Source organism: Epinephelus fuscoguttatus, linkage group LG18, assembly GCF_011397635.1.
Source record: "Epinephelus fuscoguttatus linkage group LG18, E.fuscoguttatus.final_Chr_v1".
Classification (NCBI taxonomy): domain Eukaryota; kingdom Metazoa; phylum Chordata; class Actinopteri; order Perciformes; family Serranidae; genus Epinephelus; species Epinephelus fuscoguttatus.
Window position 1 is genome coordinate 3,821,263 of NC_064769.1, and position 19,321 is coordinate 3,840,583.

Below are 19,321 nucleotides of genomic sequence, written 5' to 3' on the forward strand. Positions count from 1 at the left end.
ATGAGACGAACACGCCACTTTTGGTTTCATGTTTCTACGACGTTCCTACAGGCCGTGGCAGCCATTTTTGTGTGCCTAGGTGGTGCTAGAGAGCCCATTTTGGCACTTTAGGGGTTAATGTCACCATTTTATAAAATTTTTCACCGGTTCTGATGTGCGTGCCAATTTTGGTGAGTTTTTGAGCATGTTTAGGGGGTCAAATTCCAGTTCAAAGAGGCGGCGGAAGAAAGAATAAAGAATAATAATAAACACAGCAAAAACAATAGGGTCCTCGCCTTCGGCGAGGACTGCTCTGTGAGCAGTCCTCTGCCTTAGGGCTCGGTCCCTAATAATATAGCCCAATACATGCATTGAATGAGACTCAAATTGCTTTACATAAAAAAAAATTTAAAAAAGAAGAATTTTTTTAATATAAAAACTATATCTGGAAGATTGACAGAGGACTAGGCAGCTGTGGCTCAGGAGGGTAGTGGGTTGTCCACCAATTGGAAGATCAGCAGTTCGATTCCCGGCTCCTTCAAAAGTATCCCTGAGCAAGAACCCCAACTGAACCCCAAATTGCTCCAGATGGCTGTTCCATCTGTGTGTGAGTGTGTTAAAAACTGAATAGCAGGTGGTACCTTGAAACGTAGTCTCGGCCACTTGTGTATGGAAGTGTAAAAAGCTCTTGGAGTGGTTGCAAGACTAAAATGGCATTATACAAGTGCAATTCCATTTACTAAATTTGTGCAGCAGTACATTAAAAGATCTGAGAATGTGTGATATAAAGTGGCCCCAGGCCCTAAACATCTGTTTAAGAAGCAAATAAATTCTAGATGTTGAAAGTCATGATATCATTACCATGACACCAACTTCTGCTGTTAGAAGTCCTTTGGTAGAGTGTCAAATGTGGGTTGTTTTTAGGCACAGACTGTTTGTGTGTGTGTGTTGTAGGCACAGAGTGGGTGGACCCAGAGGATCCCACCGTCATCGCAGAGAATGAGCTGTTAGGAGCAGCGGCAGCTATTGAAGCAGCTGCCAAGAAACTGGAGCAGCTAAGGCCCAGGACCAAACCCAAGGTTAGAAGGCTTTATCCAGAGCAGCAGCAGTCACACTGAGCCCGTTAACCTCACCACAGGGTCACATAAAGTGTGTGGGTTGCTGTCAGCTCTTAACACTACAAGTGATGGCTGTCCCACAGCTCTGACCCTGGTAGCAATTCGAAAGTGGTTGTGGACACCAGGTTTTCCTATATTGTAGACCAGCCTGTTCACTTGTTAAGGATGATTGTCTGAATAAATCTTCTGTAGATCATCTCAACCCTGTAACACAGCATGTTTAATTTACTGGTTTGCCTCTCTTGTAAACAGGAGGCAGATGAGAGTTTGAACTTTGAGGAGCAGATTCTGGAGGCTGCCAAGTCCATCGCAGCTGCCACCAGTGCTCTGGTCAAAGCTGCCTCAGCAGCACAGAGGGAGCTGGTGGCTCAAGGGAAGGTATGTCTGAACCCAATGAAAGGATGGATATCCTGTGAGATCAACATTTAAATCTTCCACAGAAAAATGGTTAACTGTGAGTTTCTAGTGTGCTGTGTTTTTTTTCAGCAAAAACAGCTTATTTTTGAAACACCATTGTTGCTATCCAAATGAGAAGGTTTTGGACCCACCCAGGAGCTGGATAACAGTAACATATAGAGGAAAACTCTAGAAAGATATGTTTTAAAACTGAAACTGCAAAAATGACTGCACTATGTTAGAGTCTTAGACCGTTCACACCAAGACACATCGCTATAGACACAGACGCTTCAAAAAAGCCTTGGCAAAGTATGTTGAGCAAAACAGCTTGGTGTACCTGTGAAGCAGGTTGGGTGCGCAACTAGAAGATCAAATGTGATTAAAGGAAAAACACTAAAAGTTTACAAAAGCACGCACATCCAGATGATAAGAAACTAGGTGCTGGACAAGAGATCATGCAAGAGACAAAACAGAGTCCGTGCACTAGACTGTGCTCCCATAAATATTTAATTAAATTATAATGGAGGTGACATTTTGAGCTTTACACTGATGAAGTGAATGACTGATGAAGTCATCAGGCTAGCTAGCCTCCTGGCTGCTCATGCAACCCCATACATGTGTTTGCCAATTAGTATTTAAATAATGTGGTGGCCTGCATTGTAATTAAATACTGCTAATGTCAACTTTTTGTCTGCATTTGCAGTTGTCCAACTGTTCCACCACACCTAACAAAATTAAAACAGTAGTGAGTCCTGTCTCTTGCTATTTTTTTTTTTTAACAGCAGCCTGGGCCAAGTGTGACATTGATTAGCGGTGCAACTCCACGTCTTGCGCTGAAACATTGAGAATATTTTAATTAAACCCACTAGAAAAAGGTGGGTAGCAATGCACCAAGCCAGTGGTCAGACATTGGTGAGTGTCAGTCGCTCGTCGGCCACCATTGGCCCCTATCAGCCCCTATCAGCCCCTATCAGGGTTTTTTTTTTTTTTGGTGGCTACGCAGAGCTTATCAGTGAATGAGTCAATCATATTGGCAGGTGAGCTCAGCACACAAGAAGAGAAATGAAAGTGAGGAAAGTAACGTGCTGGTTGGCAGTAGTTTTTTTGCGGTGTGTACGTGTGCAACTTTTTGGCTGAGACACCTGGAACATGAGGCAACGCAAAAGTCAGCTTTTGTGGCCATTAATTCTCTGAATTCAGTTTGGTGTGACTGGGGCCTTCACGGAAGTTACACAAAATAGATGTTATTGTTATTTTTTTGCAAATGAGCTTTTTTATGTTTAGGGTCATCCTACTTATTTGGGAATTTTATTTTTTTAAAAACAGTACAGCTGTATAGGTGCGCATTAATTATTTGTCTTGATCTATCCTGTCACATTCCTCCAGCCTTAGTTTTCCTTCCATTCCTAATTTTACTTCTTCTACTTGAACCAATCAGAAGAGCCCTGCAAATACATTAATTTTTTTTCTCTTAAATTTAGTATGCTTGTCCATGTCATTCTTACTCCTAAAAACCAGCAGGCAGTTTCCAACATTACCTTCCTCTGTGCATTTTGTTTTTGATATCTATGTATGTTCTGGCTTCACAGACTTAAAGAATGATGATTCTTAGCCAATTTTCCTGTTCTTTCAGGTGGGAGCAATCCCAGCCAATGCAGTGGATGATGGACAGTGGTCTCAGGGGCTGATTTCAGCTGTAAGTCTTTTCCTTCAAGATTTATTTAAGAGTGTTTTTAAATGATCAGTAAAACATCTCAACGTTGATACTTTGGACTCCTCAGGCCCGAATGGTTGCAGCAGCAACCAACAACCTGTGTGAGGCAGCCAACTCTGCGGTGCAGGGACATGCCAGCGAGGAGAAGCTCATTTCTTCAGCCAAGCAGGTTGCAGCCTCCACTGCTCAGCTGCTGGTGGCCTGCAAGGTCAAGGCTGACCAGGACTCCCAGACCATGAAGAGGCTCCAAGTAAGCACTGCATGTTAATGTCTACTAAGCTGCATTATTGCACTTGACCTAATTTATTTCTTTGCCGAATTAAGGACAGAGCAACTGTCAGAGGGGAAAATGAGAGCTCAGTTACACCTAGAAGTCAAAACTCCAGTGACACTTGTAGTGTACAAGTCAACATGTCAACATGAAGGCCACAAGTCCTAAGTTGTTGGTTGGTCTTCAGACTCTTTCCTTTCTCCATGTACCTTGAAAGGAGGAGCTGGAACTCCATACTCTGCTCACCCAGACACCCCTATAAACTGATGAAGGCACCAAAAGGCGATAGCCAAGGCCAGAAGCAATATATATGTACATATGTATGTCCATCCCATTATTGTGAATGCGATATATTCTCTGATAAGTTAATGTGTACTCACCTTTTTCTGATCCAGATGGTCAGGAGGTTTTTACCATGAGCCATATTATCCGCAGAGTTCTCTACCTCTCCACAACAAACCAGGTTATTTAATCTGGCAAAAACACAGAATAACAGTTTTACATTACAAATCCACGTATTTACGACACAGTTTGGCATGTTGCTGCGGGTGGCTAGTCCAAAAATGCTTAAATGCGGTCACCTTTTTTCTCTGGTAACACTAGATCCAGAAGTTCAGGAGGTTTTACTGGAACCTGAATTATCTGCAGAGATCTCTTCATCTCAAAAAACAAACCGACCAGGAATAAAAAGCTGAATAAAAGCAGTTTCACGATACAAATCAGTGCAACCCAGGAGCTGCTCCCTGCAGCTGGACTTCTTACTACAGTGGCCGATATGAAAGCATGAATGTTCCTATGTAAAGCAAGTGTTTGGTTTGTCTGTTCTGGGCTACTGTAGAAACATGGCGATCTCCATCTCCTAGGGCCTTCTCCCTGTGTAGATATAAATGGCTCAATCTGGAGAACACAACACTTCTTATTTTTAGGTGATTATACACTAAGGAAAACATACTTATATACTATATTCTATATCTGCCAATATATGCCCCTAAATCCTAAACACTGGACCTTAATTACAGAAAATATGAGAAAAATAGAGGCAAGGAATCTGCATTAGTTAACATGGCATCAGAGTTTGTTTGAACTTGAGCCATTTTCCCAAGACTGGAAAGCCAGGGTGAGGTCCAAAGTTAGCTCCCCAACCCTTTAATCCTGCTTCATTACACTGACATCTGATACAGGCAAATGCACAGCAAGACATGCAATCCTCATCTATACATATGTTTCAAATCTACAGTACCTGCTGAGGGAACAATAGTTACATCACAACGTAAGTCATTCTGCAACAGCTGAGAGTGCTGGACAGTCTATTTATAGGCAGGAGTTTGAGTGTTTATGGTTACAGGTGAGCTGCATTATCTGCACAGCTGCTACATCAGGATTAGTGTGCTCTGTATTTAGCACAGGTAAGAGTGCTTTTTACATATTGCTTCATTACAGTAATCTTTAAAGGACTACTCCACAGATTTACTACGATTGCACTTCCATAAAGTTGGCGAACTCCTAAGAGACAGATTAAAAAAAAAGCAACAGAGTCAGAGAGACCCTGACTTTTAGTCCCTAATATGACTCACTACAACCTGTATTTCCCATAATGCAATCAATAGTATCTTTTTGGTCGACCCTCCCTGCCTGGTAATTGCCCACATATTTCAAACAACATACCTGCAGTTTGTAACTCAGGCCTTCTTGTTTCCAAGCCTAAACAAAGTTAGCACTGATGATATCACTAGGCATGACAGCATCATGGTTATTTCCTCAGACACAGAGAGAGTTACACTGTTTTCCATTTGGCTGAAGAGTAAATTCACCTTTACATGTAAAAGTGGTGGAGTACCACTCTTAAAAGTAACTTTATCTTCTGAAACTGTCTGAAAGCACTGATTCACTTGTGGAAATAATGGAGCACACAGGGGTTGTTGTGACCTTTATGTGTAACTGATGCGGTCAGTCCCAAGACATTACAGAAACTACAAGTATCTCCTGTCATCCCATCCACCCAAAACTACTATATTTAAGGCTGTGTGTATGCTAGCTGTGAGCACATCAGCCTGCCCAGGCCATCTCATGTTCTCTGATCCAATCAGCAGTGGCTTATCTCCTCCTCTTCTGGGCCTGCAGCTGCCACCACAGTAATTCCCATACATTTATGTCTACAGGAGCTCTGGAAACAATCCACCAGTCCAGCCGTGGCACCAGAAGTGGAAACATTAGCCCTGATCTATGATTACACCAGCAGCATTTGCTCTCTTCACTCTTTGCCATGGTACTTTTTAGGGTTGTAATTATCCAGAGTGATGAGTAATGTGTAGTCTCTCAGCTGAATGTGTGAATATCTGAGGAAAGGTGGCGGTTCGGATTCTTCCTAATGACTGAAGGAGGCTCAAGGAAAGGACTGGCATATACACTAAGACACCAGTTTTTTGTTTTTGTTTTTGTTTTGTTTTTGGTCTCACCGTATTTAGCATACAACCTGGGAGTGTTAACATGGTATTCCAAAGGATAACATAATGGTAATCCAAATTGCTGGCTTTTTTGTCACGGTAGACAAATGACAAAGGAAAATTTTACATGGGAAATATGTGTTTGCATTGCTGTTAATATTGGATGTAAAGGCTATTTGCCTTTGCTTTGACACTTGTGAAGCTCTTTACACCATGTTTCACACTGTGTCCTAACTGGATGCGATGCGAGCAAGTGTCAGCGACTAAATGCATTTGATTGCATTGTCTTCTATATGACTATCCTAACTGCCTGCAAATGACATGGCGCAAAGCAGCATGATGAGGTGTGGCGTTTTGAGCTGAGCATTTGTTAGATGCCCCATTTCTATTTTTATTCTGTTGCTCACATTGACAGTACTGCGATGGACAAGGACAGCTGATTAACAAAATTGAAATGAGGAGTTACCTATATGATATCTACTTGTTTCACTACAATAATTAAGTTGGCATCTGGCTGGAGGGAGATCACCAGGGAGCTAAACAGGAGCCGAAGGACCCACAGTCACGATCACGATACTGCGGTCACAATACGATATTATTTCAAAATGCTGAGTATTGCGATACAATATATTGTGATATATTGCTATTTATTACCTCTTTTTCCAACTGCAAATTATGTCCTCAAAGGAAAACTTTGTCAACACCAGTTTTTCCTCATAAGATAGAGTTTCAGTCTGTTCATCTGACTTCAATCATTTTTATTGCAGCAAAATGTGATGCAAAGCAGACAGACTGACCGACACCATCATAAAATCTGTCAGAAATGCTGCATACACCTGACAACTGTTGGCAGATTTAATGCCCTCTGCAGGCCATATTAAACACATGAGCCAAACACTTCACACGCAGGTATCCCGCTAACTGAATGGCAATATCCATGTTAAAAGCATTGTCTGTTACAACAACAATCCCCCCCAGTTCTTGTGCTGCAGGAGGTCTGCAATGTTTGTTCCAGTGTGACTTTAATGTACTGTTGTAGCTTGGAGTATGTGAGACAGCAGTTACCAGTCATCTGTGAGATAATGTGCCATTATGGTCATGTAAGAATCCACTGACCTTGAAGTCCAGGCATCACAAGTTAATGCCACCCCTCCTACTGTTATCAAAGATTCCTCAACTTTATGCTTCATTTCTCTGTAGAGCTTTGGTACGGCTTTGTTGGTGAAAAAATGTCAGGACGGGTCACATACCTGGGTTCCAGTGTTTTTAGCATGTAAAAAAAGTCTTTGTTTTCAACAATGCTGTATGGGCGCAGATCGTTACACATGTAAGTTGGTGATGTACTGTGTTATTTTCTTAGCTCTCTCAAAGTTTGTAGTTTTGTCAAGCTAAGTGTGTTAAGTGTTGGTTGATATTTTGGCGGAGCATGGTTTAGCGTTAGTTTGGCCGTCAGTGGCTAATGTATCTCACAAGAGAGAGTACACCCCTCACATTTCAGCAACCATTTTATCATAACTTCTCAAGGGACAATACTATAGAAATGAAACTTGGAAATACTTTAGAGTAGTCAGTGTACAGCTTGTATAGCAATATAGATTTTCTATCCACAGAAAATTACTCAACACACAGCCATTATTGTCTAAATAGCTGGCAACACAAGTGAGTCCACCCCTAGTGATACCTGTACATGTTGTTCAAACATGCAAAGCCACCTATCCAATTCATCATGTTCATGTTTTTGCCCACTTGAGTGGACCATACAAATTTGTGTGTCATGGATTAGAGCTGTTAAATTTGGTGCTTTGGGTACAATTCTCTCTCTGAGGCTGTGAGAAATAGAATTGTTGCTCTCCACGAAGATGGCCCAGGCTATAAGAAGACTAGTAACACCCTGAAACTGAGCTACAGCACAGTGGCAAAGGTCATACAGAGGTTTTCCAAGATGGGTACCACTCGAAACAGGTCTCGCCAGGGTCGACCATAGAAGTGGAGTCCTCGTGCTCTGCATCATATCCAAAAGTTGGCTTCAAAAAGCAGTCGCATAAGTGCTGCCAGCATTGCTGCAGAGGTCGAAGAAGCAGGAGGTCAGCGTGTCAGTGCTCAGACCATACGCCACACACTGCATCAAGTTGGTCTGCATGGCCGTCGTCCCAGAAGGAAGCCCTTTCTGAAGCTGGCGCAAAAGAAAGCTTAGCGAATACAGTTGAAGTCTATGGGAGGTCAGTAGCCTACTCGTAAAAGTGAACAAATAAATGTTACAGAAACCCTGAAGCTGGCATTTCTGCATGTGCATTTAAAATAAACATGTTTAAACATTAATTCGAAAAACGAGAGTCCTGTTTAGTCGTTTTAGAAGAAGTTTGATACACGGAAGTATAGTGTGTTCTCTCGAGAGATGACGTCACAGCCGGGAGGAGGTGAAGGGTCAGGGAAACGCTTAGTATGCTATTTACAGAGATAGCACTGGTGATCTGAACCGGTCAGTGGCGAAAAAAAGCACTTTTAATGTGCAAACTGATATCGGACGCATTTGCCCCCATATCTATCTCGCAGCTGCCGGCTGCATCCGCCTCCCTCAATACTGAACCAATTTTAAAACGAGTTGTACCTATGAATCATACGCACACATACACATGGGGAAATAGAGCCCAGGTTGAAAAATACCGAAGTTATCCTTTAACATAAAGTCACAGGCATCAACATGGCCCATAACACAGATAACATGAAACTATTACTGTTGAAACTATGAAGCTACTATTGTTATAACGTGACACTTTTCATGTTCTTACAATATAAGTTATCACATTTTAATGTGAAACTTTTCACATTTTTACAATATAAATTATCACATAACGTGAAACTTTTCACGTTTTTACAGTATAAATTATCACGTTATAACCTGAAACTTTTCACGTTCTTACAATATAAGTTATCACACTTTAACATGAAACTATATTGTTGTAATGTGAAAAACAATATTTTTTCCTGATGTGGCAGCAATACACTTCCGTATGGACCCAAAAAGCAATTGATTTTATTATTCTTGTACCACAAAAGTTGTGTCAATATGTGTATTTGCAAAATTAATACTGTTCATAAGACTGATACTTGCTGTGTATCAATACAATAATGCCATGCAAAATATTGCAATACAATGCTGTACTGATTTTTTTTTTTTTCCCCCACTCCTAGTAGTAGTATGGAAGCTACAACATTGATATCTTTAAGTTACCCATGATGGTATTGTTGTGACTATGAACAATAAGGAAGTGGTTTGTTTACATGATGTGACAGAGTTCCATACTTTACGGATTGAGTGTGGACAGAGAGCATCCGGAGTAACGCAATGCGCACGCACTCAGTTAATGGTGTTAAGGGGCTCTATGTTAAATTCAGATTGTATGAGTTGTCTGGACACATTGCTCAACATGGAGGTGGCTGACCTGCCTGCTATCAGCTAATAGTGTTAACTCCATAAATGGCACTAAATAACCGCAACAGTGCTGATAAAGCTAACAGTGTTAACCAGGGGAGAACTGGAGGGTGGGCGCTTCACCTCAGTCACAACACTCCCACCATCAACAGTAAACAGCATACAAGCACAGTGCAAAGTGGTGGCAATAGCTACCTAGTGGGATACACACATGCACTAACATGCTTGCGTGTCCAGTCTGGACGAATTCATACGCTAGTTATGACAAAGCTTCACACAAATGTCTAAAAGGATAAAATAATAATAATGATAATAATACATTTGATTTATATGCACTTTTCAGGATACTCAAAGGCGCTTTACAGAGAACAACAGCAGCAATCCAAAAAATGAGGAGATGAAATAATCCATAGAGAGGGAAATAATGCAGAAAGGATAAAGTATGCTGATTTTAGATGTTGTAGGCAGTTTTGTAAAGGTGTGTTTTGAGGGATTTCTTGAAGGTGAAGCGTGAGGAGTAGTCCCTGGTGTGTTTAGGGAGTGAGTTCCAGATAGTGGGGGCAGCAATGGAGAAGGCCCTGTTCCCCCCAGGTGCAGTGGTTAGTCCTGGTTGTAGGGTGCAGGAAGTTAGTATCAGCAGACTTGAGAGTGCTGGAGAGAGTGTGCCGGTAGAGGAGCTCAGACAGAGGCAGGTTGTGGAGAGCTTTGTAAGTGATGGGACTGAAGTGGATACGCCAGGGGATGGGGAGCCAGTGGAGGTTATGAAGGAAGGGTGTGATGTGGTCACGTGAGAGGATGAGCTGGATATATTGTAGTTTCTTGAGTGTTGTAGCTGACAAAACGTAGAGGAGACTGTAGCGATTAATGCGTGGATGAGAGTCTCTGCAGCTGAAAAGGAAAGGGACGGACGGAGTTGGGCGATGTTTCTGAGATGGAAGAATACTGTTTTGGTGATGTGCTTGATATGTTGGTCAAAGGAGAGGGTTTGATTAAAAGAAATGACACCAAGGTTATGGGCATGGGGGGAGAAGAGCACAGTGCAGCCGTCAATGGAGAGGGAGAAGTTATGGGTGGATTTAATAAGAGATTTGGGACTGATGATGAAGACTTCTGATTTGTCACAGTTGAGTTTGAGGAAGCTGGTGTGCAGCCAGGATTTTATTTCGGTGATGCAGTTGGTGAGGGCAGAGTGAGTGGCAGGAGTGATGGCTTTTGTGGAGATGTGGAGCTAAATGTCGTCGGCGAAGCAATGAAACTGAAGTCCATGATGGCGGATTATTTTACCGAGGGGGAGAATGTACAGGATGAGGACGAGGGGGCCGAGAACTGAACCTCGGGGAAATGTTGAAGTGATGACATTTTATATCACAAAGGTCAACGTCACCGTGACATAACAATGTTCTCCATAAATTACTTCTCTGGCTATTACCCGCTGTCATATCTCAGGAACAGAAGGGGAGACATTTGGTCAGATGCTGAATTAGTGACACTAATCTTGGGTGTCCACTGTCAAACGGTGCTGAATGTATAGATCCTCTGTGCTGCTGAGGGGGTGATGTGTGTGAAGCATCCATGTTTCACTGACATGGATGTTAACTGTAAAACCCTGTTAAGACCTAAGATTCGCAACGAGATGACTTGAAATAGGCAACTACTTGCAATGCGCTGTTCTGCAACATTGTAAAAACCTGCTGGTTTACACTAATGCAACTAGATGAGATGGTGTATTATCTCTGTGCAACAGCTCTCTGTACTTCCCTTCTGATTTGCCGCTTTTCAGCTGTATTTTGTGGCTGTATATAATTTGTAGCTTTTTGAAATATGAATGAGGACAGTGATAGTGAGATACTGGCTACAGTTGCATTCATAGTGGTAATGAAATGTGGAAAAGCAGAAACAAGATGAGCATCAGATGAATGTATTCATAATAAATACACCATAATATAAATAACCAGCACCAATTAATTTGTCAATTAGAATGTGCGTGTGTATTAGGGGTATATATCTTTCATTCTTCTTAGACCTTGCCACATGCGTCTGGGACTTCCCTTTCGCCTCTTTTACTGCTTTTCTTACATTGTAGGCTGCTGCTTTTCAATTGTGTTTCCAGATGGAAACACAGTGGTTGCTTTTCCCCAAGGGGGGTAGCGATTCCTTTCTGTGGCTGCCTCTGAAAGCTGTATAGCAGTGATCCAGCTGTGATCCATAGTGAGTGTGGCTTGCAGTAGTTGGGTTGAAGTTACATGAGTGAAATGTGAGCTGTAGGTCACTGATGTAGACTGTGTGGGTTTAAACTAATGAATGACTAAAAACATGGCTGAAATGAGTTTGGTGTAGACAGCCAGGGGAAACATACTGGAGGAACATTCTGTTAGAGCTGTGAGGGGGTGTGATGGGATGTCCCTGGATTTGAGTGGATTTTTTGAGTGTGTGAAAGAGCATATTCCAGATAAAACAGGGTGTGTAGGTGCTCTTTTAACAAATGGATTTGATGACATCAGCCACCTTGTGGTACCTCCTGGGACAAATGCTGTGACAGTCCCCGATTAGTGTGTGGCCTCTGTGTACAGTACAGCTGCTGAAGGGAGCCTCAGTGTTATGTCGTATGTCAGGGCAAGACTAACCATAACATTCCAGTCAAAGATAAACAAGTAGAGGAGATTCACAAATGTCTTTGTGACTGGGTCGTTCTCTGCCAGCTAAGTGTCTGATTTCAGCCTTCAAAGCCGCAAAAGGAGAAAACTCCTCTTTGTTGGAGCTGAGCTGCCCAATGAGACAAATGTTTGGCTTTAAGTGTAGCTCAGCAGGCTGCTCCTCTTTACCTTTTACAGTTATTCTCAGGCACTGAGCAGGAAAAAAACCTGTTATGGTTTCCTCTCTGAGCACTGGTGGAAGTTATCATTCCCTTTCCAGGAGTTGCTGTTCACAAGAAGCACAGTTGATGTGTCTGCTATCTTAAGTCTGCATGAGTCTGTTTCCACATTCCCTCAAAGACTAAATCATAGACCTAGTTAGAAATATTAGACATCTGTTAGGAATTGCTTTTAGAATTCACCTTATCTTCCCTTTATTGTTTGACCAAAAAAAAAAAAAAAAAAAAATCTTAAATCAGGGTAAACTTCGTAGCTTTTTCTGGAAGGTTCAAAAATGAAAAGCTCCAGACAAAGCCAGTAAGGGGACTTTTTGTCAGGTTACTTGCTACCAGTGTTAAGAATGGCACACTCACCTTTATTTTGTTTAATTCTGTGTGTTTCTACAGGCTGCCGGAAATGCTGTGAAGAGGGCCTCTGATAATCTGGTGAAAGCAGCACAGAAAGCAGCGTTTGATGCTCAGGATGACCAGGCTGTGGTGGTCAAGAGTAAGATGGTGGGAGGTATTGCTCAGGTGAGTCAAAAGCCCCTTTTACACTGCCAGATTTTCCACGTATGTTGGGCTGTTTTGCCGGGAAGCCGCGAGCCGTTGAGACACAGAGCCGGATTGGCGAGTTGATCCAAGGTGCCCAATTTTCCAAGGCGGCCTTCCGCAATGGGAGCGGCTGTTGAAGACTTGTGGGAGGTGCTGTTGATGACGCCGCACATGCGACCCACTGGTGGTGGATAAACAGGAAACAGCTGTGATAGCACGAATGAGCAGCTAGTAGCAAGAGGGAAATGCAAACCTGACAGACACTGTAAAGATGAGCAACAAGGGAGATGAGGAATTGCGCGCCCTCCTTGCCCTCGCAAACAAAGAGGCCATTAACCGTCAGATGACGGGAACGATGAAGAACGGGCCGACTTATGAGAGAATCGCCAAAGGACTGACTAGCCGCGGCTTCCCACGTCACTATTTACATCACAACACTGAGCTACACGTTTTGTTACTTGCTCACGCCCCCCATTGCCCCGAAAAAGGCACATTCTGTATAAACAAAAGTAGGTAGGCGGCATTTTGCCGCACTCCCCAATTTTGTTTTTATACTGCCAATGCTGAAAAAAGAGTGATTGGGCTTTCCTGCAAATTTCCACAATTCCTATCTAAAAAGGGCTAAAGATCCCACACACAACGGGAGCACAAATGTAGCCACCCAAACATTGAACCTATATTTACACTTACTCAAAGTAACTACATATATATATAAATAGATAGATAGATAGATAGATAGATAGATAGATATACACATATATATAAAAACAGTAAAATACTAAAACTATATATTATTTATTTTATTCCAAATAAATAAATAAAATGCAAAAAGAAAAAGTGTATATTAGAAATATTCATGGAAAAAATGAAACCTTAAATAACCCTGCTTACTTAGGAAAACGTACTTGGACACATCACAGTCAGACAGTGTCAGATGAAGGAACATGAAAACCATACTTGAGCTAAAGTACAGATATCTTAACATAAAAAGACTTTGGTAGAAGTTAAATTCACCTATTAGAATATTACTTGAGTGTAAGTCTTAAAAGTATCTGATGTTTACTGCACTTCATTTTCAGAAATAAATTTTATTATGCCTCTGCACTAGTGATAATCGTGCCCAGACTAATTGTTTTCAGATTGTCCATCTGTCCGTCTGTACGTCTGTCCCATTATTGTGAACGTAATACCTCAAGAACGTCATTATACCACTGCAGTTAGATTTGTGCTCTGTTGTTTGTATTTTTATGCAGTAAAAGGAGAAAAGGCTTTTACAATGAAGACTAACAGAAGTGTTGGCTAATGTTGAATGTAAATTTCTCTAAATCCAGTAACGAGCAGGAGAGTCTAATGAAGTTAAATGAAATACTGTAATAATAAAGTTAAATAAAGTACTGTTATAATAAAGTTGAATGAAGTATTGTTATAATTCAAAAAATCAAAGTGGAACCACTTGTGTTTTTATTTTGAAGCACCCAGATTGTCTCGAGCAAGAATTGTTGTAGTCTCTTACACAGACGCCGATGACATCAGCACGCTGGCTGACTCTGTCGTCTGGACATTCCCATAGGAAAGTTGTAATAGAACTAGCCCTGGCTCCCAGTGGCAGTGAATGTGATTGGATCCAAATCCGTGTATTTCCGTACTTCCTCGACCAACGCTTGATTAGCTTTGCCTTACACCCGCCTACACCGGAATTGCTGTTCCCCAAATTGCTGTCCATAGTACAACAGAAAAGGAAGTGTTCAGTGCATCGCAAGAAGAGATTAAAATGGATATGATTTCATTTGATTCACCTCTATTGCAGAGCTGCAACGTCTCTGTTACATGTAACACACGTGTCGCACCCATGGCAACGCCGTCACGTGGTGTGGATATCCCTGCCCATTTCTATTACAAAGCAAAAGACGAATGTCCCCAGACTCCCATTCCAAAGTAAGGGAGGCTGGTCATGCGAGACTAGAATTGTTGATGTTCTTACTGTGAACAAAGCCAGCGGTTGGATGTATGCAGTTAGCACAAAGTTACACTGTTGCCACTGCACCTTTAAATGTGTGGATTTCTTCACTCTGAGCTAAAAACAAACTAACAGCTCTCCAGTTCATATAATAATAATCTTTGTAAGTCTCAGTGGTGCTTCATGATCACAAAATGTGACTAAATGGTAACGTTAGCGATCTGGAGCCATGCAGATGAGAAACACGCTTCAATCTGCTCACACACTGTTGTTTGAGAGAAAGTGTTCTGGGTGGGCAGAGGAGCGTGTGTGTGACATATCATGTTTGTAATTCTTTGTTTGTCTATGTCTATGAGAGGGAGAGAGCAGAAGGAGAGAGCAAGAGGGCCGAAACAGCGAAGCAAGTTTCATGCTGGTGTCATAAGGAAACATTGCGACCCTTCATACTTGATGTTTGCAGTGTAGTCATTTTATTCATCCCACGTGGAACAAGCTGCAATACATTTGATATATCACCTACCCGTAGCTTAAGGCATAGTACACATGCACATGTTTACGCGTGATCATCTCCACCTTATTTGGAGCCAGGAATAACCTTGTTAATGTAACAAGTGACTTATGAGAACCCCATGCTCACCACTTGAGGCTCGCTGGAGATTCCAAAGCTTGACAGATCTGCCTAGTTCTGGTTTCTAAAGTAAAGCTGTTTAGAGAAACGGTGAGGGGTTTAGTGAGAAGTCAGTTGTTGTATTTTGTGATTGGATGTGTGGATAAAGCTGGTGTTTCATCAATGTGTTGACAGACTGTGCTGTGTTGCAGATCATCGCCGCTCAGGAGGAGATGCTGCGGAAAGAAAGGGAGCTGGACGAGGCCAGGAAGAAGCTGGCCATGATCAGACAGCAGCAGTACAAGTTCCTCCCTTCAGAGCTGCGGGAGGACGGCCAGGAACAGTGAGAGTGTGTGTGTGTACATCAGTAATGCAACAGTGATCCGTGGAATGCTCAGGACCTTCCCCCAGCTACATGTAGAGAGACATGGCTTCATGCTTCAGTAGAAACGTAACATTAGGCAGATTGACTCCAATTCCACAGTGATGTATCAGGATGGTTATTATCAGTCTGTTTCTATATTTAATTTTGAAAGTCAGAAGTGTTATGATGATTATGAGTTTGATAATACAGAAATATATGTATGCCTTAAATCCTTATTAAGGTATATTTGCTTTTGACTATATATGATCATATACTTTTGAAATATATCTGGCGCTTTTCTTGTCCTTTGTATCTGGACAGCGTGTCTTTGTGTACATGCTGTGTGGCTTCGTAAAATAACAAAATCCTGCCAATAAATTCTGCTCGCCTTCACTGTTAGAACTTTAATGTTAGATCATAGAGATATGAAGGCAAGCACAATTTAGGCTTTTATGCAAATTATGCATAATCTATGCAAATTTTCTATGGAGATGTGTTGTGTTTTTTTGTGTTAGTGTGCATGTTTAGAGGCAAAGAGACACAATGTCTAAGTGATTGTGAAGCAGAGGTGTGTGGTGACCACATGGACAGTGATGATCTTCAGTACGTTACTTTTAATACTGAAAAAAGGACAAATGGAGTTTTAATGTTTGAATTTGGTAAAATTAACTTTGCAATGGAACAAATCAGAGTAGATAAACATTATTTTTCTAAAGATTGAGCTATAAAATGTATTAAAATGGAATTTTTCAATAAGTGGCTGTCTTAGTAAAAGTTTTTCATGTAAGTATTTTGACTTAAGCAGCTCCAGCATTTAGGCCTAGATAAGATTAGAAGATTTGTTTGTGTGAAGATTATAAAGCCATATATTTAACTTTAAGACATGTGACATCATATTGACTGTATTTGGGTGTTCATTGTTTTGTGACTCACTCCAGTGACATGTTATCTGTGCCAATATTAGTGTCTGACACAGTGCTTAAAGTTGTAGTTCAGATTTTTTAAATTGGGGTTGTATGAAGTTCTCATCTATTGTCAATGTGCTACCAACAGTAGATGTCAGTTGGCACAGTTGGAAGTAGGCAGGAGTCCAACACAGACACAGTGTGTGTGTGTGTGTGTGTGTGTGTGTGTGTGTGTGTGTGTGTGTGTGTGTGTGTGTGTGTGTGACTTTGGTGTTTCAAGGGGTTAGTCAGGATTCACCAAAGTCACACAATAACAAACTAACTAACTGATCGAAGCAGCAGTAGACCAACAGCTCCTGTGTCCAGCAAGCCAAAATTACTGTTTATGTCAATGGCATCTGGTGGCTTTAAAGAGAGCATAGATGGGGAACTGAAGCCGTTGACGACTTCCCTGTTGGAACAGACTGCTTTCTGCATTTTGCTGCCGACCCCCATCCACAGCAGTACATTGCTTAGCTTCCATTTCAGCACTCCTGCCACTTCTCTGACCATGGACCACCTCATATAACCCTACTTCAAAAAATCTGAACTATTCCTTTATTTTCTAGAGAATTCCTGTGTCAGTACAATCCTGTGATTCCAGTCTGAGGTATATATGTTCTGTTCACCTAATGCTTTCCTGTTAGAAATTACTTGCGTAGAGTTCAGATTATTTCTCATTACCAAGGGCCTAATGTGAGCTCACTCTTTGTTCCCAGTATATCAGTGCTTATAAAGTGCCTTCGTATAATTGTCTCAAGTATTATAATCTGCTAAAATCATTTACCCTTTCAATGCACTTAATTCATAACCCATTTCAATAATTTATCAGAACATCATGAAATCCACCCTTACACCACACGTGTCTTTACTTTCTTTAACTATGATTTTTAGAGCAAACATGGCACAGCTACGGCAGCATGCCTGATATAAAAATGACTGTTATCATACAAAGCCTTTGTCTTTTGCTCACATTTTGACTTAAATTCCAGCAGCACCACCTCATGGGTACTGTAACAGAGATTTATATTCAATAAAGCCAATTTTCTGTGAAACTGTTGACATCCGTTTCTTAACATTTTGACATTCACTTATTTTCACCCTGTTGATGAGAGAAAGACGCTCCTGGACAGAAGAAATTTTCTGCAATAATACTTTTCTCAGGGTTACACTCATGTATGCTACTGTGGAGGAAACATCATGCAGCCTGTCCTGTGTATAACTAGACTGTATAAACGTTCATGTTGAACTGCATTTTAAATGTAAGTGTTCATAACCAGCACAATTTGCTGTTAATCAGGTATGTCAGGTTTGCTCTCTGTTTTTTAGTCTATTCCCATAATATCTGTTGCAACTACAGCATTACTGAGATTTAGTCAGGCATGGCCGGATTAACTTCTTTTAGGGCCTTTGGGCAAAAATAAATTGTAAACCCCCCTTTGTCCTTCGGTGTGCACTGTGCACAGTAGTTATCTGTTGGAATCAAAGGTTGTAAAATTAATGGATGTAGGTACCATGACATCAATCCTTGGTTTTCATTCAGCATTTCTGCTGTCGTATTTTTTTGTTTGTTTGTTTTAACCCAGAGGTGACCATATTTGGGCAAGAGGCTGGTGCTGTGGAGGAGAGCAGGGTGGATCTGATTGAGAAGATAAGGACACTATCACTCCAAGTGGCCCGCACTTAATTATGCATAACTTTAAGCCTTTATAAAATGTAAACAGTTGAGTTATTAATTCACCCTGTACAGTTGTAATGAATGTTGAAATTAGCTATAGAGACCAAAACATTTTTTGTATTAGAATGTAAACATGTTTCTTTCTTTTTTTTTTTTTTTTTTTTTTTTTAAACTCTTCATTGAGGTCTTGGGCATGCTGGACATCAATAAAAAGCATCCAAGTGCGATTATATCTCCCAAGTGAACCCCTCAAAGTGAAAAAGGGGTTTGCGAGCGAGAGACTGTTTTGGAGCCAGCCTCAAGTGGCAGTTCAAAGACGTGCAGTTTTTGGCACTTTTGCTTTGGCTTCAATTTTCAGTCTCAGAGGCTGCTGCTTGTTTGGAAAACTACCTGACCCCAGGTTTGCTGTGCAGTAATTTAATTAATCACAAATGAATTTAGGCGTGTAAGTACCATGTAACCACAACATTGCCTGAAATATCTTAAAGCTGGATTTCAACACTGGGACTCTCTTTAAGACACAGCCTCATGACCAGATAATAAATTATGACTTCTTTTGATAGTGTGCTTTAGTAGAACATGTTCCCATATTGTGAAACAAAGATACAAGTAATCAAATTACTTCAAACCCCTAGCCACAAGTGACCTTGGGGCTTTTCATTCCTCTAGGGACCCTTTTGGCCTTGGTAATCCAAACTTCTAGTTTGGTTTCTTATCTAACCACACCCTCACTCTTCCTTGTGTAAAACACACATCACACTTCTTCAGTAATGCTTCTGAATGATACCAGTGAATGTTACTCTCTTCTGCAAATCAATTATTTATGAATGCAGTTCATTAGAAACATGGTTGCAACTTGATATAGACTTGTACTCTTTTCATGCTGTGCTCCCTCTTGTGTGCCCATTCTGTTTGATGCCCACCCAGCTTGCTCTGAGTGACAGCAGGGCCACACCTCACTCACACAGCTCAAAACATGAAAATAGACATGACAGATGGAAAAGAGGAAA

At 41.3% G+C, this 19,321-nt stretch overlaps 1 protein-coding gene across 2 annotated transcripts in view; it reads left to right on the top strand.

Moving 5' to 3' along the window:
- The window catches only part of tln1 (talin 1), a 169,382-nt gene extending 151,694 nt beyond the window's left edge, over nucleotides 1-17,688 (top strand). For both annotated transcript variants that reach the window (XM_049603972.1, XM_049603973.1), the window contains 6 exons: nucleotides 934-1,058; nucleotides 1,350-1,475; nucleotides 3,127-3,189; nucleotides 3,275-3,457; nucleotides 12,615-12,740; nucleotides 15,538-17,688. In XM_049603972.1, the coding sequence (XP_049459929.1) occupies nucleotides 934-1,058; nucleotides 1,350-1,475; nucleotides 3,127-3,189; nucleotides 3,275-3,457; nucleotides 12,615-12,740; nucleotides 15,538-15,672 (758 nt within the window). In that variant the 3' untranslated portion in view covers nucleotides 15,673-17,688. The remainder of the gene's footprint in view (nucleotides 1-933; nucleotides 1,059-1,349; nucleotides 1,476-3,126; nucleotides 3,190-3,274; nucleotides 3,458-12,614; nucleotides 12,741-15,537) is intronic.
- Nucleotides 17,689-19,321: the final 1,633 nt, after the last annotated feature.